Source organism: Herpailurus yagouaroundi, unplaced genomic scaffold (genome assembly GCF_014898765.1).
Source record: "Herpailurus yagouaroundi ecotype Mexico unplaced genomic scaffold, PumYag 162450, whole genome shotgun sequence".
In the NCBI taxonomy this organism is placed as follows: Eukaryota; Metazoa; Chordata; class Mammalia; order Carnivora; family Felidae; genus Herpailurus; species Herpailurus yagouaroundi.
This window is the reverse complement of record NW_024423178.1, coordinates 935-23,496: the sequence shown is the minus strand read 5'-3', so window position 1 is coordinate 23,496 and position 22,562 is coordinate 935. Positions and strand designations below refer to the sequence as shown.

The 22,562-nt window shown below is 35.5% G+C and overlaps 1 protein-coding gene across 1 annotated transcript in view; it reads left to right on the top strand.

Annotated features, from left to right (window-relative positions):
* LOC121026775 (von Willebrand factor D and EGF domain-containing protein-like) overlaps window positions 1-22,205 on the top strand; it is a gene marked incomplete at its 3' end in the record, with an annotated part of 79,431 nt that extends 57,226 nt beyond the window's left edge. Inside the window, exons 10-20 of the mRNA XM_040469550.1 lie at window positions 114-187; window positions 1,613-1,883; window positions 2,389-2,597; window positions 3,020-3,981; window positions 6,228-6,364; window positions 10,024-10,179; window positions 10,304-10,408; window positions 12,490-12,604; window positions 18,949-19,199; window positions 20,273-20,492; window positions 22,068-22,205. Of these exons, the coding sequence (XP_040325484.1) occupies window positions 114-187; window positions 1,613-1,883; window positions 2,389-2,597; window positions 3,020-3,981; window positions 6,228-6,364; window positions 10,024-10,179; window positions 10,304-10,408; window positions 12,490-12,604; window positions 18,949-19,199; window positions 20,273-20,492; window positions 22,068-22,205 (2,638 nt within the window). The remainder of the gene's footprint in view (window positions 1-113; window positions 188-1,612; window positions 1,884-2,388; window positions 2,598-3,019; window positions 3,982-6,227; window positions 6,365-10,023; window positions 10,180-10,303; window positions 10,409-12,489; window positions 12,605-18,948; window positions 19,200-20,272; window positions 20,493-22,067) is intronic.
* Between the last annotated feature and the right edge of the window lie 357 nt (window positions 22,206-22,562).

The following is a 22,562-nucleotide window of genomic DNA, read 5'->3' as shown; positions in this document are numbered from 1 at the left end:
TAACTATGATAAAAGCAATTATTTGAAAATTCATTGAGATTGCTAAGCTATTTATTGTATGTCACTAAATACAATTAATGATAATATTTACCAAAAATATCTTTGCTTTTAAGATCAAAGTAAAGGATGTCCCAACTGCTTACTGCTATTCATTTACTGACCCACATATAATTACATTTGATGGCAGGTAATTTCCTGAAAGTTTTTTTCTTTTAATAGTTTTTGCTTCTTTTGGAATTTGCTGTTGTTTTGTTTCTAGTCCTATTCACTGAAAGATTAGAAAGGAAGGCATGTATAGATAACACTGTCTTGTTTCAAAATACTGATTTATTTGTGTGAAATGTTTTTGCCTTAAACTTTAGCCTTTGGTAAATATACAGATTTGTAGTGAGTCTGTATTTGTAAAAATGAAGATTCTTACAAATATGAATAGTCATTTTAATTTGATCATTCAGTTATTTTTAATAATGATTAAAATATTTGCTCTAGAGATATTTACTATATTGCATTTCTGCAAGATACTGAAATAATCTTTTTGATTTAGGCAAGATGATTAAACTAACACATAATTATTTAAAAAGCTAAACACTTCTAAAAAACTAAACACTTCTAATTCATGACAATGATACTCAGGGGGGAAACTATTGTGGCTATCATAAATACCTAAATATCTGCTTCTAGAATGCAAACAAAATGGGCTAAATGGCCAAAAAGTAATCTAAGCTATCTTGCTATTAATATCTGCCTATAAGGATTTAAACTCAGTTTATGCTCTTCTGGGGAATATGTGATTTTAAGAGGTCCCTAAGAAAATTTTAAGAACACCTCTTTGGTGAGTCAAAATTTTCTTCCTGATATAAGGTAATTTATTCTTTTTAAGATCTTTTTTTTTAATTTTTGGGGGGGGAGGGTATTTATTTTTGAGAGAGAGACACACACAGAGTGCGAATGTGGAGGGGCAGAGACAGTGGAAGACACAGAATCTGAAGCGGGCTCCAGGCTCTGACCTGTCAGCACACAGCCCAATGTGGGCCTCGAACTCATAAACGGTGCATTCAGACCTGAGCTGCAGTCAGACGCTTAACTGACTGAGCCACCGAGGCACCCTTCTTTTTAAGATATTTTTAATGTCATCATTGTCTGTAAAATTATTCAATATGAACAAATAGAGATAGAAATCCTCCATCGCAAGTGATACTCCGAAAGTTTGAACAAGTATTAAAAAGTTGTAGAAATTGATCCCACCTTCAAGAATCCTTTATGGTTATAATGAAAACTTAAAACTTTTAGTGGAAAAACCTCCAAGAATAGTGGGATTGATTTAATCAGCTGTAATTCAACAAGATTAATTGTGCAAGGAGTGACAATCCCTGTTCTAAATGCTGGGGGTGTGGCAGGGCATAAAACAAACGTGCCCTCTCTCATGCGGCTTACTTCTCTAAAGCAAAAGAGAGATATGCATGATTAATAAGTAAAATGCATAGTGTATCTGAGTAAACTTATAATAAGTAAGTAAACTTATAAATAAGTTTAACACACATTGTTTGTGCTTAACGTATTATTGTGGTATTTTATACCAATTCTTAACGCAGTTGATTTTTATTAATACCAGGGTATATGATAATTTCAAGACTGGAACATTTGTGCTTTATAAGAGTATGTCACGTGATTTTGAAGTCCATGTACGCCAGTGGGACTGTGGAAGCCTTCACTATCCTGTGTCCTGTAACTGCGGGTTTGTTGCCAAAGAAGAAGGTGATATAGTTACTTTTGATATGTGCAGTGGCCAGCTACATGAATCACAGCCATATTTATCTGTAAAGAGCCAAGATGCAACCAGCAATATCAAGATAAGTGAATCTTACTTAGGAAGAAAAGTCACAGTATGTATGATTCTTCACGGTTGAAAGTATTTTTCCTTTTTTTTCCTACAGATTTTGGATTGATTTCTGAACTTGTTTTCATCTCTATTAAATTAAGAGTTATCTTTTTTTTTTGCATTAGGGTTTTTTTCCCCCTAAATAAAGCTTTAGGGGAAGGATCTAAGAAGGAATAATACCATTTTTCAATTTTCCGTACACATTTAGACACAACATAGTTAAGTCTTTGTCAAATCTAAGCAGCCTTATTTTAAGATTTCAATATGCTAACTTGGTAAGTTATTCCTAAAAAATATTTTTCACAGTGCCTAATAAATCATATATTAGGGATTAAATATATAGTTAAGAATAAATATTCAGGAATAGTTAGAAATATAGAGTTTTCATTCTTGCATCAAGATATATTGAACATATATAAATATATTCAACACACTGTTTTCTATTTAATGTATTTAATGTGTTATTTTATACAAACTCTTAATGCAGTTGATTTATTTCTGTATTGCAGATCTGGTTTTCTTCTGGAGCATTTATCCGTGCTGATCTTAGTGAGTGGGGCATGAGTTTAACAATCCGAGCCCCTAGCTTAGACTATAGAAACACTTTGGGACTTTGTGGCACCTTTGATGAAAACCCAGAAAATGATTTCCATAATAAAAATGGAACCAAAATTAGTTCAACTTTTAATGATTGTGTTGCTTTTATTAATGAATGGAGGTAAGAAAGTAAATTATTTTCATTTGTTATTGTATTCATGTTAGAGTTTAAGTGAGGGTGACATGGGGGCGCCTGGGTGGCTCAGTCACTAAAGCATCTGATTTCATCTCAGGTCATGATCTCGCGTTTTGTGAGTTCTAGCCCCTCATTGGGCTCTGTGCTGACAGCTCGGAGCCTGGAGCCTGCTTTGGATTCTGTGTCTCCCCCTCTCTGTGCCCCTCCCATGCTCATGCTCTGTTTCTCTCTGTCTCTCAATAAGAAATAAACATTAAAAAAAATAATAATAAATAAATGAATGGTGACACAGTATTCTGCGGGTTTTTGTTTTTGTTTTTTTTTTTGTTTGTTTGTTTTTCAGCACATTACTGAGAAAAAAATGTTCTTGTCCAAATTACTATTCTTTTCTCTTTTGCACTTGGAAGGATTTTGCCAGGGAAAAGCATGTTTGACACAATGCCAATTTCTCCGCCATCACCTGGAAAACAATCCTATTGTAGCTGCTCACTGACTAATTCATTATATCCTTCTGATCACCTGGACAGTGTTTCTCAACCAGAGATTGTTTCAGGTTGCAGAGATCTCAAACATGTCAAATTCTCTTTCCTGATACCAGAACTAGATGTCACCTCTGAATATATTAATTCAGAAGCTCTTACCAGAGGGATAAATGAGTATGCATTTGAAGAAAGTAATTTGAATTTCTTTCCTCAAGAAAAAAAGCACGTGAACCTAACCAAACTGGACTTAGATTTACAAACACATCCTGGAAATGAAAAACAAGAGACACCAAACACTTCGGACAATGGGAAACAGACCCAGGACCAGGGTAGCCGCAGCCAAGAGATGAGGTGGGATCCACAAAACAGATGGAAACGGCAAAACATAAATTATGAGTTTCTTCCTATGTTTGCTTTACGAAGTCTCAGCCAAAGTGACCTAGAAGAATTCACTTATTTCTTCCCTGAGGACCATTCTGAGGATGTCCACCAAGAGTTTGTCCCTACGTGGCCCACACCCTCTGGACTCACTGAATACAGCACCTTGGCACTGTGCCAGCAGACTCTTGGTAACTCCAGCATAGGAAGACACTGTCTTGCCTTTCTGGGCAAGAGCCTAGACAGTGCTATAGATATGTGCATTAAGGATGTTCTCCTAAAAGATGATCTTAGCTGGACAGAAGCAGCTGTGGCTCTTTTAGAAAATGAATGTGAAAGGAGAATTTTGGAAGAGGGGAAATACAACACAGAAGAATATGGCAAGTCAATTGAAGACGTTCTCTCAGTGCTAAAATGCCCCAATTTATGCAGTGGCAATGGGCAGTGTGTGGAATGGGGATGTGTATGTTCCCCAGGCTTTAGTTCCTATGATTGCAGTGATTCCCATGGTGAGTAAGTACCCTCCAACTTTGATACTGTGTATGTTATTTGATTATGAAAACTTATTTGTTCTCTTTTACCTTCTGTATTTTGACAGGGTTCCTTCAGATCATGTTGGGAAAAGAATGTAAATTATATTAAGCAATACTATTAGTAATAATTCTTCCAAAGTGTCTCATCTTACTTATAGTGAAAGCTGGGATACTGCTAGTAGCCTATAAAGCACAATATGTTCAGGCACACCATATATCTTCAAACTCATCCCCTACAACTAAAACCCTCACTTATTTTACTCCACCCACTTTGGTTTCTGTAACACTAGGTTCTCTTGACTTCGGGGCCTTTGCATACAGTTCATCCCTCTACTGGTAGAGAATCATTATTTCTCTAGAACTCATATTCAGTGTATTTTGAGTACTGTGTTTATAATATTTTACTAATTATACCAATTTGCTTAATATTTTCTCTAACCCATCTACGTGGCACAAACTATTTTGTATCTCAGTATATAAGAGAAAGAAATTTCTAAAAGTCAATTGGATTTCATTAGCTATTAAACCAGTAACTCCCGATTTTCCTTCTACCCCCACCATCCTGCCCTTTTCCATCTCAGTAAATGTAAACTTCACTCCTCTGATTGTTCATGTTAAAAACTTGTAGTCATTTTGGCTTCTCATTTTTTTTTTCATGCCTCGTGTTTTAGTAGCAAATCCAGCTCTAGATGTGAAGAATTTCATCTCTTTCCCTGCAATAACTTAGTCCAAGCTACTATTATATCTCACCTGGATTATTATAGATTCTCTCAAAGTTTATTTTGCATATAACAGCTAAAGAGATCCCTTTGAAATGATAGTGAGATCACAGAACTCTTGTTTAAATGCCTCTAATGGCTCTCTCTCTCTCCTTCCGAGTAAAATCCACATTCCCTACCATGGTCTAGAAGACCCTATGCAGTCTGAGCCTCCTCTCTCACTAAACTCATCTACCATTCTCTCTGTAGTTCACTGCTCCCCAGTGTTCTTGAGTGGTTGCTTTGCTGTTTGTCAAAGAGGCCAAGCCTGCTCCCACTCAGGACCTTTGAATTTACTTTCCCTTTCACGGGAGCATTCTTCCAATTCATAGATTCCTGATCAACTTCCTTCCCTTCTCTGTTCAAATATCGTATTATTTCAGACTTCTCTCAAAGTCTTTCAAAATAAAGTAGTTTTCTTCACACAATCACATAGTCTTTATCTCACTTAATATAGTTAGTACATATGTTTTCTCCATAGTCTTGAAAACATTTGTGTGATACACTTTATATTTATTTTTCATTTTTTTTGTCCTCCCATATTTGAATGTAAATTATATGAAGGCAGTAACTTGTTCTCTTTACATAGAGAAACCTAGTATTCAGTACCTAGAATAACATCTGGAAAAGTAGAAATTCTTCAGTAAACATTTGTTGAATATGAAAGAATAAACAAATTTTTTTTAATTTCCATAAGCATTTTTAGTGTTCTGAGTATACAATTTATGATTTTATTTTCTCCTGCTAGTAAAGTTATATTCACTTACATTTTGCCAGTACTTAGAGGACTCAGTTACTTTCATATGCTGCATTTATCTATTTTGACAACCAGATCTTGCTGGTACAGATGATGTGTGATCTTACCAAGACCAGAACCAAAGATATAACTGTGAAAATCAGTTAACTCTGACTACTAGGAGAATTTTTTTCTCCTGTGATTGAAAGTACACTTAAGATAATTGGGACATGTAAGATAGCAATAATACATAAAAACATTAATAACATTTTCATTTTCATAAAATTTTTATAATTCTTTTGTTTAAATTAAGATTTTAAAAAATATTAATACGTTACATTGCTAATTACACTATTTTATTGTATAAGTATTTTTCTATAACCCACCTCTATGGCACAAACCAAAATGGCAAAAACAAAACACAGGCCATTGTAGTAGTAATTTTCTAATACTTGTAAATAATTGGTATGAATCATTATTAAAACATCAATTAAATCTGTGTATTTGGGCACTGGTAGTATCTTTAATGCTGTTGTTATTGGCTTGATGGTACGTGACACTTTTTTAAATACCAGGTTACTCTTAATATTTAATAGTTTAATTAAGGTACTTCTACTTGGTTAGACTTCAAAATATTATTTTCCATATGCTTTTAATTTGGACCTTGCAAATAATTAGTTTATTTTTATGGATTTTTGTCCATTTTGTTTTATCATTTTTGTCCAAAGACAAGGCTCCTGAAATTATAGGACTTGGGAATGCTGGATTCTGTAATATTCGAAAATATAATTGTATGACAGTGAGAGTGTTTGGTCAAGGCTTCAAAGAATTACCTTCAGCTAAATGTGAAGTTACTAAACTGCAGGTATGTTAATTATAGTGTTGAAGAACAATTAAGTTTTTGAGTTATTCAGATTAATTTTTTCTTGGATTAATTTGGTCTATCAGTTAACAACATAATCCCAAAGGATGTCAAATCCACAGAGAGCTCAATAAGAATATGGTTACATTGCTTAACCTTAAAGTTTCTTTCCTATTCATTAACCATATTAAAATATTTTCTATAATTTTTATTGCAGTATTGGCTCATATTCCAGTCATAATAAGAAATTAAAGTAATATTAAGCTTGATATGTAAGCTTCTGCATTTATTAAAATGTAAAACCACAACAAATAGAGATCATTTTTGCCCAAGACAAATCTGTATGACTTAGGGGATGTAGAAATATGAACAATTCCCTTTTACCAAACAAAAAGTGAAGATTAATTGCGCTCATCCTTTATATTTCCCTTACTATGGATTTCAGAATAAAAATAGTGTTTTTCTTTCTTGGGGCTACAAACGACAGACGTAATCACTCAGTTTGAACATTGGTATATCAAGCTATGTCTTATTTTGATGATTATTTATCATCAATCATTGGTCTTCCTTTTCTTTATTCAAGTGGGTTTTAATTTTAAGGAAAGCCCTTTGAAAATACTGGGGTAAGCTGAAAACTTAAAACAGAAAATCACATTTTAGCATTCTTTATACTTTTTCTCTAAATTGTTAAAGCTAAATGTGATCCTGGGATTGAGAATTTAAGGAGGAAATAACTTTTGTGTCTGTCTTTTTCAAAGAATTATACAAGAAAAATATTCTTATTTCAGGATTTTTTGAGTAGAGCTTTTCTAAATGAGCCATGAAATATTTTAATCCCAATGAAAAAATAAGACACACAATGGAAAATGGAATGTATGCATAATTTTATTCACTTCAGTATTCCTCAAGAGACTAGACATTATACTGTTTGTGGCAGAATAAATCAAATGACATCACAGTACAATTAAGTTATTTGCCAAAAAGTTTTATAGGTTTGTATTCTCTTGGAAAGTACATTTTGTACTTACTTTCAGATGTATTATTTGCTGTGATATTTATTCTCATATGACTTTTTCTAAATATCTGACAAATAAAGAGCACACTATGAAATTCTCTAACACACTATACAGAACTAGAGAAAGAAAATATATATGTTCACTAGCCAGCGCAAAACTTACTTATATTTTTGCACCCTGTTCAGGATGTTTATTTCATTTGTAATACCATTCAGTTTATTTTTGAATATTTGTATTCCGCTTTAAATTTCCTCCACAGTTTAGTTGATTTTAGTTATTTACTTATTTGGAAAGTAAGCAAAAAAATCATGGTTCTGAGAGTTGGTGCCGTACGGAAGATACACACAGAAAAATATCACTGTCTTTTCATCTATACTGCTCTGTCCATTACCCTTTCTTTCCATTCTTCCCATCTATCCCTGGAGGTATCCACTCTCATTATTTTCTGGTTTGTCCTTACTGCATTTCTTTTGCACAAAGGAACACATGAATCCCTTCTTTTATTACATGAAAGGTAGCATATTATGGCTTCTCTTTTCTACTTTTGCAATAGTAATTTTACACGTTTTTATCTGGAGATCCAAGCACCCAATCCTTTCTTTCACTCTCTGCCTCTCCGAAAAGCAGCCAGAACTTTACAGAATCCAGTTTTTAAATACTTGTAAGATTAAATTCAGGTAGCTTTCCTAGAAATGAATGGTCCTTTGTGATCCAGCTCCTGTCTATTTTTGTAACCTTGAACCGCCTGCATACACTATACTAAAATCTCATGCTGTCTCATGCATCCCTCACTTTTCACTTGCTACTCCCTCCAGCCTCACTGAAGTGTAGTGTCTCCAATTCTGCTCCAGGTGTCCAAACGGCAGTCTCCTCTTCTACTTTCAGGGAGAAAAGCCTCCCTTGACGGTGATAGACACAATGGATTCTTTCTCTTTCACTGAGCTTAACTTGAATCTTGGTTATAGCAGTATTAAAATTGTTTTGTCTGTCCTTTCCTCTGTGATCTTTCTTCATCAGGAAATTCTCAGCACATGTAGGTACTCTCAAAATATTGATGAATGGAAACTGAATATAACTCCGTTTATTCCTTGTTTGGGGTTGGCTTCTCCAAACAGGAGGGGAAATGATTTCTGGACTTGGCTGGAATCTTGTTTCAATACACAAAACCCTGTATCCATCTAAGTGTCCTTATCATGACTGCTCTGAGACACTGTTGTCAGTCACCCTCCGCTAGAGGGAAACCACTGATCTGTTTGGCCAGACTATACATACCCCCCTCAAACATGGAGATTTGTACTGTGGCCTACTCCTTCAATCCTCAGATCTTAAGATACTTCCCGCTAGCCACAGATGAGCATGTTCTTACCTTCCTTTCCTTGTCCTGCAGACTCACAATATTGAAGCATCAACATGGTCCTTGACCATTTCTGAACAATTGAAAACATTATACAGTTATAAACTTAAAAGAAAAATCTAAGTCAAAATATTGGCAATAAAATATATCCTTTTAGCTTTCTATGTAGTTACCAGTACCTAGCAAATTCTTCTGGCTTTTCCTCTTTAGATCATTTTAATACTAAATACATTTTAATACTAAATGTATTTAGTACATTTAGTAATTTAATACATTTAATACCAATACATTTTAATACTAAAAAATTATACTTTAAGTGTAGATTAAATATAATATGCCACTGAGTTATTAAATAGAGTAAACCAGTTAGAATTTAGTTTCAAGTTATATAGATTCATTTGAATTACCTTAATCAAAAATAGGATTTAGTGTGTTTTTCACAAAATCAAGGGAAGAATGTAATTGCTGAATTCTCAGGAACAACTTGAATTTGGGACTTGAACACCACGAAGACTCAGTATATCTGAATTTGTGTGTGTGTGCGTGTGTGTGTGTGTGTGTGTGTGTGTGTGTGTATCTGTCTGTCTCAGTTCTGCTTTTCTCTGTGCGCTTCATTTTTCCCTTTTACTATATACTAGCCTCCTACACATAGTGAAAAATACAGCCACCCACATCTCCATTACTTTTTATCTTGCACGTGAAGCTACCAGAAGTATACTGGCCCAGTATCCCCTCTGGTATAAAGTTGAAACATTCAAATAATCAAAGCATTGACTCAGCTTAGATACGCCCCCAGAGCAATCAAGCATAGTCAGGAAGATGGGTCATGTAAAAACATGAGAAGGCCTAGGAACCATATGGATGGAGGACTGAAAGAGCAATTTCAAGTAAAAGTAGAAGTTTAAGAACTTTTGCAGAGGAAATGAGAGAGTTTCTGGGCAGAAAATCAAACCACTGTGTGTCAGCTACATAGTCAAATGTGTTTCCTCTTGCTACAAAACTCATTACTTGGCGATTCATTATACATGACCAATATTGATAACTTCTTTGATTTACACCTGTAAGAAATGCATGAGGCATTAGAACCAGTTTACATCTAATTAAGGTATATATGGTTTTCATTATTCTGGATAAAATTCACTATTGATGTCAGTTTAATTACTTCATTCATTATATATTCCATTATACCAGCCATGCATTTTTTAAGATTTATATTTTGATTATATGTAGTTTATTAGCAAGGAATTTCCATAATTAAACAGAAGTTAATTGCTTTCTTATTATGCCTTTAGTATAATAGCAGTAAATGGGTCCTTGGAAAAGCTGTCTACACGCATATTGTTTTTCAAAATAGCAGAACTATTGATTGTCAGCTGCCCCCTGATGTTCAGCAGTCTGATACCTTAGATCTGATGGGTGAGAAGCCAATTGCGAAGTGGCAGTTAAAGGTAAAAAAGAAAAGATAGTCTCATATTTATTAATAAAGTAAATATTTATGTATTAAAATTTCATAATGAATTTATGAAGCCACATTTAGAACAAATTATCTTATTATAAAACTACATCTTACAGGTATCTAATGATGGTTACAGGTTCAGTAATCCCAAAATAATGATCATCTATGATGGGGCTTGTCAACTTTGCGGCCTCTATGGAAAAGACTCATGTACTATAAAGGTAAGCAGTTTTTCACTTATTTTCACATTTACATGGTAAGTATTTTCATTTCCCATGCTATTGGCATATTAAAGACATATTAGTTTTTTTCACCTTCATATCAGAAATACTAATAGAGAAAAGCCTTCCTCAAGTTTATATGAGGTTAACTGAAATTGTTACTCTGCCAGTAACTCTTGGTGAAATGGCAAGGAGATTTCTACCTCTAATGTTTTCAAGTGGCTGGTTATTTATTTCTTAAAAAAAAAATTAAAAGGGGAGGTTCAGATTGAATTTTAACTCCTACTACATTCCTTTTAAAAAGTAATAAAGATTTTCCAGTTAGATGTCTCTCTGCTCGCGCCTAATCTTTTTTGTGGCAAATGACATGCATTTTGATGGAGCTTGTAAAATGTGTAAGGCTACCACTTTTATAGGGAGTTTGTGTGTGTGTGTGTGTGTGTGTGTGTGTGTGTGTGTGTGTGTGTGGCAAATAAATTCATTGAACCATGCAATTATCTATTTAAGAGATTACAGAACACCCCAGCCTGAGCTGCATCCTCACAGCCACACCCTCTTAATCTATGTGCAGTCTGTTGGGCTTATCACCATATCTTTCTCATATGCCAGTTGCTGATTTAATACATACCATGGAAGTAATATTACTTGGCTATTCAAAATCAAGAAGCATATGGGGCGCCTGGGTGGCGCAGTCGGTTAAGCGTCCGACTTCAGCCAGGTCACGATCTCGCGGTCCGTGAGTTCGAGCCCCGCGTCGGGCTCTGGGCTGATGGCTCAGAGCCTGGAGCCTGTTTCCGATTCTGTGTCTCCCTCTCTCTCTGCCCCTCGCCCGTTCATGCTCTGTCTCTCTCTGTCCCAAAAATAAATAAACGTTGGAAAAAAAAAAATTAAAAAAAAAAAAAAAAAACAAAATCAAGAAGCATATCAAATAATATTTATGTAGATAAAAATGAAAAGTATCATTATTTTGGATTTTAAATCTTTTTTTTTCCCTTGAGATTAGCAATTAGATCATGTCAGTAAAAAGTTTCTGGGGTTTTTAAATTACTTTTTTAATTTTTTTAATGTTTTATTTAGTTTTTGAGGGAGAGAGAGAGAGAGAGACAGAGCACAAGCAGGGGAGGGACAGAAAGAGATGGAGACACAGAATCTGAAGCAGGCTCCAGGATCTGAGCTGCTAGCACAAAGCCCAATGTGGGATTCGAAATCAAACCACAAGATGACCTGAGCTGAATTCAGATGCTCAACAGACTGAGCCACCCAAGTGCCCCAGAAGTTTCTGTTTTTACAAAGTTGTTTGATTTTTATTTTCCCCTAAATATTCTGTTTCCACATGTCTTACAGTAAGTACTTTTAAAACTTTGTAATTCAAAATTGTTTTACATTGTTGCGACTGTTCTGTTCTTATTTTTGTGCAGTGTTCCAAGTGACATCAAAGGAGATTACATTAAATGGGCAAAGCTTATATATGCTGAATAAAATTTGGTCTTCTTCCCAGGTTGAAAATTATTGCTACATTTAAAATTATTTTTTTGCAGATCAGCCTCTCTTTCCACTATTTTGTATAAGGATATCCATTGTCAAGTGTGGATCATTATGCCAAGGTTCTGGTTCAGTTTTGCTCTGTTCAGAGGACATAGTGGGATCCTAGAGGAAGGGAAAATAGCTATAAACGAATGTGTTTCTGTAAGATGAGCAAGGGGAAAAATTGTTTCATTTCTTTATAAATAGAGCACTTCCAGCCTGACTTAGCAGTAAGAAAGACCAGAAGAAAAGACAGATTGTCTCCCATGTTATTTATAAGCTAAAATTCTACACAGAGATACAGCTATATGTATTTTCTTATTCCTTCCCTCTTGATCAGTTCCATGGGCAATTACACAAAAAGGAAATGATTTGTTTTCTAACACACATTTATGATTAGGACACATGAAAAAATGTTTCCTAATCAAAACAGACTTATAACATGCTTACCCTGAAATGATCAACATATATGATGCTGTCTTTCTATGTACATTTTTTCCTAAACACTAACTATAACAATATCCTAATTGCTTTCCTCTTTTTAAAACTTCCATTAGGAAAATGTTTGCATTATCGATGGGCTCTGCTACATTGAAGGAGATAAAAATCCTACCAGCCCTTGTTTGATTTGTAGACCAAAAATTTCAAAATTTACTTGGTCATTTTTAGAAAGTAAGTTATTCTTTATTAATACAAATATTTCCTCTACAAGATAATTTTTAAGTGATTTTTAAGACACGAGTTACATAAATGTGTTTAAGATGAACACTGTGCTTTATTTAGCATCTTTCCTAACTGCATGATTTACTTTGCTTGAACGTAATATAAGATGACATGTTGTTTTATGTAATTTCCGTGATTATACTATAATACGGTATGGGATTTTCCTTTCAGTATTTGATCCTGAAAGCAAATGTGAATTATTAATGGAAGAAATCAGAATGATGAATTCAGCTACACACAGTTTGTACAAGTCATACAGCTACCAACAGAATGGCCACTATGTAAACACATAAAACGTCCATCAGTGAAGGTTGGCGGGTTTAGTGGAAAGAAGACATTACTTTGAGACCAAAAGCAAAGCTCTGTATCCTGCTCTTAGCCTTCTTTTCTTTTTTGTGACAAGGCATTTAGCTATTTAAATTCCAAAGGCTATGCATTCATCACCTGTTAAATGAGATTATCTGGATTCAATAATCTATTAAGTGCCTTCCAGCCCTACCATTCTGGGACCTCATTAGTATAATAGTGGGTACAGATAATGTCTGGATACTTTGTTCCACCCCCAAAAAACACCCCAAATCATAGTTATGTGTCGTATAACGTCTTCACTTTCTTTTTTTTTCAATATATGAAGTTTATTGTCAAATTGGTTTCCATACAACACCCAGTGCTCATCCCAAAAGGTGCCCTCCTCAATACCCATCACCCATCCACCCTCCCTCCCACCCCCTATCAACCCTCGATTTGTTCTCAGTTTTTAAGAGTCTCTTATGCTTTGGCTCTCTCCCACTCTAACCTCCTTTTTTTTTTCCCTTCCCCTTCCCCATGGGTTTCTGTTAAGTTTCTCAGGATCCACATAAGAGTGAAAACATATGGTATCTGTCTTTCTCTGGATGGCTTATTTCACTTAGCATCACACTCTCCAGTTCCATCCACGTTGCTACAAAGGGCCATATTTCATTCTTTCTCATTGCCACGTGGTACTCCATTGTGTATATAAACCACAATTTCTTTATCCATTCATCAGTTGATGGACATTTAGGCTCTTTCCATAATTTGGCTATTGTTGAGAGTGCTGCTATAAATATTGGGGTACAAGTGCCCCTATGCATCAGTACTCCTGTATCCCTTGGGTAAATTCCTAGCAGTGCTATTGCTGGGTCATAGGGTAGGTCTATTTTTAATTTTTTGAGGAACCTCCACACTGTTTTCCAGAGTGGCTGCACCAGTTTGCATTCCCACCAACAGTGCAAGAGGGTTCCCGTTTCTCCACATCCTCTCCAGCATCTATAGTTTCCTGATTTGTTCATTTTGGCCACTCTGACTGGCGTGAGGTGATATATGAGTGTGGTTTTGATTTGTATTTCCCTGATGAGGAGCGACGTTGAGCATCTTTTCATGTGCCTGTTGGTCATCCGGATGTCTTCTTTAGAGAAGTGTCTATTCATGTTTTCTGCCCATTTCTTCACTGGGTTATTTGTTTTTCGGGTGTGGAGTTTAGTGAGCTCTCTATAGATTTTGGATACTAGCCCTTTGTCCAATATGTCATTTGCAAATATCTTTTCCCATTCCGTTGATTGCATTTTAGTTTTCTTGGTTGTTTCCTTTGCTGTGCAGAAGCTTTTTATCTTCATAAGGTCCCAGTAATTCATTTTTGCTTTTATTTCCCTTGCCTTTGGGGATGTGTCGAGTAAGAGATTGCTACAGCTGAGGTCAGAGAGGTCTTTTCCTCCTTTCTCCTCTAGGGTTTTGATGGTTTCCTGTCTCACATTCAGGTCCTTTATCCATTTTGAGTTTATTTTTATGAATAGTGTGAGAAAGTGGTCTAGTTTCAACCTTCTGCATGTTGCTTTCCAGTTCTCCCAGCACCATTTGTTAAAGAGACTGTCTTTTTCCATTGGATATTCTTTCCTGCTTTGTCAAAGATGAGTTGGCCATACTTCTGTGGGTCTAGTTGTTGGGTTTCTATTCTATTCCATTGGTCTATGTGTCTGTTTTTGTTCCAATACCAGCTGTCTTGAGGATTACAGCTTTGTAGTAGAGGCTAAAGTCTGGGATTGTGGTGCCTCCTGCTTTGGTCTTCTTCTTCAAAATTACTTTGGCTATTCGGGGACTCTTGTGGTTCCATATGAATTTTAGGATTGCTTGTTCTAGTTTCGAGAAGAATGCTGGTGCAATTTTGATTGGGATTGCATTGAATGTGTAGATAGCTTTGGGTAGTATTGACATTTTGACAATATTTATTCTTCCAATCCATGAGCACGGAATGTTTTTCCATTTCTTTATATCTTCTTCAATTTCCTTCATAAGCTTTCTATAGTTTTCAGCATACACATCTTTTACATCTTTGGTTAGGTTTATTCCTAGGTATTTTATGCTTCTTGGTGCAATTGTGAATGGGATCGGTTTCTTTATTTGTCTTTCTGTTGCTTCATTATTAGTGTATAAGAATGCAACTGATTTCTGTACATTGATTTTGTATCCTGCAACTTTGCTGAATTCATGTATCTGTTCTAGCAGACTTCTGGTGGATTCTATTGGATTTTCCATGTATAATATCATGTCATCTGCAAAAAGTGAAAGCTTAACTTCATTTTTGCCAATTTTGATGCCTTTGATTTCCTTTTGATGTCTGATTGCTGACGCTAGAACTTCCAACACTATGTTAAACAACAGCAGTGAGAGTGGGCATCCCTGTCGTGTTCCCGATCTCAGGGAAAAAGCTCTCAGTTTCTCCCCATTGAGGATGATGTTAGCTGTGGGCTTTTCATAAATGGCTTTTATGATCTTTAAATATGTTCCTTCTATCCCGACTTTCTCTAGGGTTTTTATTAAGAAAGGGTGCTGAATTTTGTCAAAGGCCTTTTCTGCATCAATTGACAGGATCATATGGTTCTTATCTTTTCTTTTATTAATGTGCTGTATCACATTGATTGATTTGCGAATGTTGAACCAGCCCTGCATCCCAGGAATGAATCCCACTTGATCATGGTGAATAATTCTTTTTATATGCTGTTGAATTCGATTTGCTAGTATCTTATTGAGAACTTTTGCATCCATATTCATCAGGGATATTGGCCTGCAGTTCTCTTTTTTTACTGGGTCTCTGGTTTAGGAATCAAAGTAATACTGGCTTCATAGAATGAGTCTGGAAGTTTTCCTTCCCTTTCTATTTTTTGGAGCAGCTTGAGAAGTAGGTATTATCTCTGCTTTAAACATCTGGTAGAACTCCTCTGGGAAGCCATCTGGTCCTGGACTCTTATTTGTTGGGAGATTTTTGATGAAGATTCAATTTCTTCGCTGGCTATGGCTCTGTTCAAGCTTTCTATTTCCTCCTGATTGAGTTTTGGAAGCATGTGGGTGTTTAGGAATTTGTCCATTTCTTCCAGATTGTCCAGTTTGTTGGCATATAATTTTTCATAGTATTCCCTGATAATTGCTTGTATCTCTGAGGGATTGGTTGTAATCATTCCATTTTCATTCATGATTTTATCTATTTGGGTCATCTCCCTTTTCTTTTTGAGAAGCCTGTCTAGAGGTTTATCAATTTTGTTTATTTTTTCAAAAAACCAACTCTTGGTTTCTTTGATCTGCTCTACAGTTTTTTTAGATTGTATATTGTTTATTTCTGCTCTGGTCTTTATTATTTCTCTTCTTCTGCTGGATTTAGGCTGTCTTTGCTGTTCTGCTTCTATTTCCTTTAGGTGTGCTGTTAGATTTTGTATTTAGGATTTTTCTTGTTTCTTGAGATAGGCCTGGATTGCAATGTATTTTCCTCTCAGGACTGCCTTCGCTGCGTCCCAAAGCGTTTGGATTGTTGTATTTTCATTTTCATTTGTTTCCATATATTTTTTAATTTCTTCTCGAATTGCCTGGTTGACCCACTCATTCGTTAGTAGGGTGTTCTTTAACCTCCATGCATTTGGAGGTTTTCCAGACGTTTTCCTGTGGTTGATTTCAAGCTTCATAGCATTGTGGTCTGAAAGTATGCATGGTGTGATTTCAATTCTTGTATACTTATGAAGGGCTGTTTTGTGACCCAGTATGTGATCTGTCTTGGAGAATGTTCCATGTGCACTCAAGAAGAAAGTATATTCTGTGGCTTTGGGATGCAGAGTTCTAAATAGGTCTGTCAAGTCCATCTGATCCAATGTATCATTCAGGGCCCTTGTTTCTTTATTGACCATGTGTTTAGATGATCTATCCATTTCCTTAAGTGGAGTGTTAAAGTCCCCTGCAATTACCACATTCTTCTCAATAAGGTTGCTTGTGTTTGTGAGTAATTGTTTTATATATTTGGGGGCTCCTGTATTCGGCTCAGAGACATTTATAATTGTTAGCTCTTCCTGATGGATAGACCCTGTGATTATTATAGAATGCCCTTCTTCATCTCTTGTTACAGCCTTTAATTTAAAGTGTAGTTTGTCTGATATAAGTATGGCTACTCCAGCTTTCTTTTGACTTCCAGTGGCATGATAAATAGTTCTCCATCCCCTCACTCTCAATCTGAAGGTGTCCTCAGGTCTAAAATGAGTCTCTTGTAGACAGCAAATAGATGGGTCTTGTTTTTTTTATCCATTCTGATACCCTATGTCATTTGGTTGGCGCATTTAGTCCATTTACATTCAGTGTTATTATAGAAAGATATGGGTTTAGAGTCATTGTGATGTCCGTAGGTTTCATGCTTGTAGCGATGTCTCTGATACTTTGTCTCACAGGATCCCCCTCAGGATCTCTTGTAGGGCTGGTTTAGTGGTGACAGATTCCTTCAGTTTTTGTTTGTTTGGGAAAACCTTTATCTCTCCTTCTATTCTAAATGACAGATTTGCTGGATAAAGGATTCTCAGATGCATATTTTTTCTGTCCATCACTTTGAAGATCTCCTGCCATTCCTTTCTGGCCTGTAATGTCTTCACTTTCTTAACTACAGCTATACATAATTCCATATAATTGTTTCTTCATTCTCTTTCCTAATCCCAAAGACCAAGCAGGCATTATAAAATACAAGATATAATTACTCCCTCCTCCTACCCCATGTAATTTTAGCTAAGGAATCATAAAACCTTGTATTTATACAGTGCTTTGTAACATCACTATATTATTGTGTATACAAATTTCATTACTGTATTAGACCATTTTTCAGATACTTTATTGTTCAGGTGCAAGACTCATGGGGTGTTATGGGAAGACAGTACAAATTTGGAGAAGAATTAAGTGCAAAAGATAAGGGAAACACAATATAACTTCTGAATTGGTGTCTATGTTTTTAATGGCTTGAGTATGTCCGACTCATAATAGATTTGCAATGTTCAAGGATTTAAGGAGGCTGGAAAAATCATCTATCCCAATTTGTCATATTGAGGGGTGAGGAAATTAAAACCACTAAATTGTATAAAGATATATGATGGCAGAATGGGAGCCAGAACCACATTCTCTTGGCATCAGTGCTTTGTCGATGCAAGCAGAAAGTGTTTGTGTCCAGTGTGATGAAAAAGCCTCTACCTTCCATGTGTTAAGCCAAGGAAGGGGGACATTTTTTAATATGACAATATAAAAAAAAGTGTTTTAAAGCATTACTTGAGCGCAAAGGGAGCCTTCTCTGTCCTCTGAAATAACCACCGTTCCATTATGTGAGCTTGGCAGTGGGAAATGCCTCTGAGGAGCAGAGGATGGCTGTGACTTATATGGCCTCCAGTTCCTACTGGAGAGGCAGGTACAGTGAGGAAAATAAGGTCGGGTGGGGAGGGGGTGTTAAATGAACAATCCAGTCATGGAGAGTGAAGGGGAAATAAAAGGAGGTGTTGAGGGGAAAGTAAAGCTGAAAAGGGTAGAGGATGAAGAAAAGAGAGTGAGAGAGCAAGCAATGAGTTGGTCAACACCAAGAAATAATTTCAGACAGAAAAGGAGATGCATCCAGTCTGGGAAATGCAGATATGTTTATGTATTTTATGCTGTGTTCAAAGTTCTGTTACACCCTTGTAGCAAAGTTTGAAGTTTTGCACCTGTCAGTTACTTTTACATTTTCTAAGAATGCAATTGAATTTATTCAGAATATAAAAAGAAAAGAAAAGAAAGGAAAAGAAAAAAGGGAAGGGAAGGGCAGGGCAAGGCAGGACAAGGCAGGGAAGGGAAGGGAAAGAAAAAAGAAAAAGAGCCAGCATAGGTAATGGAAGTTTTAGGGGAGTTTGAAATTCATCAAAATGTTTCAGTCTGAGGTCTTTGCATCATACTTTACTTTCCCTTTTCCTTTTTCTTTATACACAAGTACAAAGTAATTGTTTTCTCTTTGACAGACAACCAACCCCCACTGATTCAAATGCCACAAGACAAATTAGAGACATTTTTCGGGGAGAACTTTGTGTTCCAGTTCACAGCTGTCGATCCTGAAGGCTCTGACATCCATTTTGCCCTGGATTCGGGTCCCGAGGGAGCAAATGTTTCTTCTACGGGACTTCTTATGTGGAAAGCAGAGTCCCAAACTCCACAGCAATTCACTCTACTTTTTACCGATGACTGCAATGCTGAAACTAGGCTCACGATTATGGTAATATTTATAATTACGTAAATGCCACTGAATTAATTAACAGTATCAGTAACTATTTGAAACTTAAAATAGAATTCTTCATGAAGAGGAACTAAATTATTCAACATTTTGTGGAAAATTAAACTGCCAAAATGCTATTTTTGTCAGAATTTAAAATCTTCAGTAGAGTCTCAAGTCCAGAGCATGGATCTATGTGACGAATTCCTAGACCATTTGCTCCTGTACTTAAGTTTACTTAAGTAAAGAATGCATTCATGTCTACCTGTCTGAAATATCTATGATAAACCTAAGATTGAGAATTATACCCTTTCCTTCAAGTGAAGTCATTTTTTTATTGGCTATTCTTTTGATATTATCAGTCACGAGCTATTAATACTGTTTTTGTGCCCTGTATTCACTTGAAATTTGGGACACATTCCCAGAGAAGTAATGGTATGAAGGGCAATTGTGTATTATGTCATGCTAACCAGATAATTCAAATGACTGTTTACTCTCTATAGTCTGGGATAAGTCATGTGACTAACTGCTTTGCACCTTAAGGATTTTTTTCCACTTGTTCCACTTGCATCATAGAAATTGATTATCTTGTAACATTTTACGTTTTTTTAAATGTTTTATTTATTTTTGAGAGAGAGGGAGACAGAGTATGAGTAGGGGAAGGGCAGAGAGAGAGGGAGACAGAATCCACAAAGCAGGCTCCGGGCTCTGAGCTATCAGCACAGAGCCCGACACAGGGCCCAAACCCATGAACCACAAGATCATGACCTGAGCTGAAGTTGGACACTTACCGGACCGAGCCACCCACCCAGGCACCTGTATCTTGTAACATTTTAAAAAATTATCCATAGCATTTATATTTTGACTATGCTCTTGAAAGTTGGCAAGGTTACCTTATTAAACTATATTTTAAAATACTCTTTTACATTAAATATATATATATATATTTTTCTTTTCAAAACTTGTGATCTGGTCCTACTTCCACCTAAATGTACATGCCTAACACAATTTCTAAGGTATAAACTGAAGATTATTTTACTGAAGAATAAAGCGTTTACTTTTTGTTTCTTTTGGAGGTGACTGTGAAGTCTTGTGATTGCTTGAATGGTGGATCATGTGTGTCAGATATTAAATTTCCTCCAGGAAGTGGAGTGCACCTGTGTGTCTGCTTGCCTGGCTTTCAGGGCAGTCTTTGTGAAGTGGACGTCACCGAGTGCCAATCAAACCCCTGTGGCCTTGGCAGATGTATTAGTGGTTTTCACAGTTATTCTTGCGTGTGTCCGCCTGAACTCAAAGGTAAGTTTTGGTTCTTCGTGAAAGAAATTAGTATGTGAACAAATTAGAAAGGAAAGTTCCTTGGCTTCCCAAGTAATATACAGGTTATTCAAGCATGTGTATCATCCTAAAGATTTTAATATATGTTTTAAAATCTGGTAAAAGTCATCACAAATACATTTGCTACTCATATCCTTCTATTATTGTACATTGCTTACATATACTCTTACAATTTTGCCAATTTTTTATAATTTTAATGGCAGTATTCTATGTATTGTACTTTGCAGGTTCTTAAACATTTCTGTCTATATTTGCTAGGTAGAAATATATTTAAATGTATTACTATTGAAATATAATATGGAAAAATCAAGAAATTTGCCATGAGAAATAGAAACATTATCATTTAAGAAAACTTGATAATTCATTAACTTAAAAAGATCATGATACAATTTTAAAGTGAAATCAAAGGAAATATTGGCATGTTTGCTAACTTGTTAATTATCCTGAAAAATTTTATTCTAGAAACCTCAAATAAGTATATGAATGACTTATAATTTCCCAAGGCTTTTTAAGAGTCATACCAATATTTCCTCTAATTTAAACAGATATAAATGTTAAGTAAATATGCAGTTACTGAGCTTATATTTTACTTGAAGCCATCTACTTTAACATTATAATTGAACTAAGCAAGACATTTATTATTTTCTTCAGCATTTTAAAATAAGAATTTTATCAGTTGGGACTGTTGTGCTACAGACTTCATTTGAAACAATTCGTGTTGAGTGCTTCATGGATCTTACTGTAATGGGAGCAACCATCATAAATGACTGAATATATTCATTCAACTAAGTTTTTAAACATTTCAAAGAACACTTCATCTCAAAAAACTTTATTGAGGACATACTGACTTTCCTCACATGCTGTAAAATTTTCATGGGTTTTCACAGCTAATGCAGTCACCGCACTGAATAAGCTGTCCTTAAGCTAATTAAGCAATCATTCTACTAACTTTTTTTAAAAAAATCATTGAGTTTTTTTGTAACAAAGTGAGAATTGCTGCTATGATATGGTAATTTTTTGCCTTAGAGTACCAAGGACCTTCTGTCGTCTTTTTTATAAGGAAAATCTTATGCACTTGAAGGGTCTTATTTAATGTTAAATAGAATCTAATTAATGACTTAAAAAATTTTTTTAACGTTTTATTTTATGTTTGAGAGAGACAGACAGCGTGTGAGAGTGGGGAGGAACAGAGAGAGAGGGAGACAAAGAATCGAGAGCAGGCTCTGTGCTCTGAGCTGTCAGCACTGAACCTGATGTAGGGCTTGAACTCACAAACCGCGAGATCATGACCTGAGCCAAAGTTGGATGCTCAACTGACTGAGCCACCCAGGTGCCCCTCTAATTGGTGACTTTATACATGCATTCCTCTTAATGTATGACAGTTTTTCTGGAGTTTATGTAAAAGAAGTAAATATACTTTAAGTAAAGTAGAAGTAAAGTACTTTAAGTAAAAGAAATAAAATAAGGAACACTTGATGGGATATACAGTGTTTTTCAAAATAAATAAATTGAACTCTAAATCTGTATTTTGTTTAGGTAAAAATTGCCAGGAAGATGTTGATGAGTGTCAATCCAGACCTTGCTTTCCAGGAGCGGAGTGCTTCAATACCTTTGGCTCCTATCATTGCGGTTCATGTCCAAAAGGATTTTATGGTGATGGAAAGATATGTCATGGTAAAAGTCCCTATTTTCTGCCATGAAATATTTGTTGCTACATTTACTTAATCAAAATCACTCAGTTCTATTACCTCTTTTACTCATGTGTTCATTCAGTATGTATTCATTAAGTGTCATGCATTAAGCTGGATGCAGAGGATGCAAAAATAGGTAAAACATGTCCTCTGACCTAATAGGTTTGAGTGTAATACCAGTATGACATGTAACCACATAGTTTCATATGGTGTTCTGTGTCTTTCATGAGAAGTGTCTGTAGAGAATAATAGGAATACTACACAGAGAATCGTGTCTACCTAGAGGGATAATGAAAAGTTTTAAAAAGCGAGTGTCATTACAGCTAAATCTGATGTATCC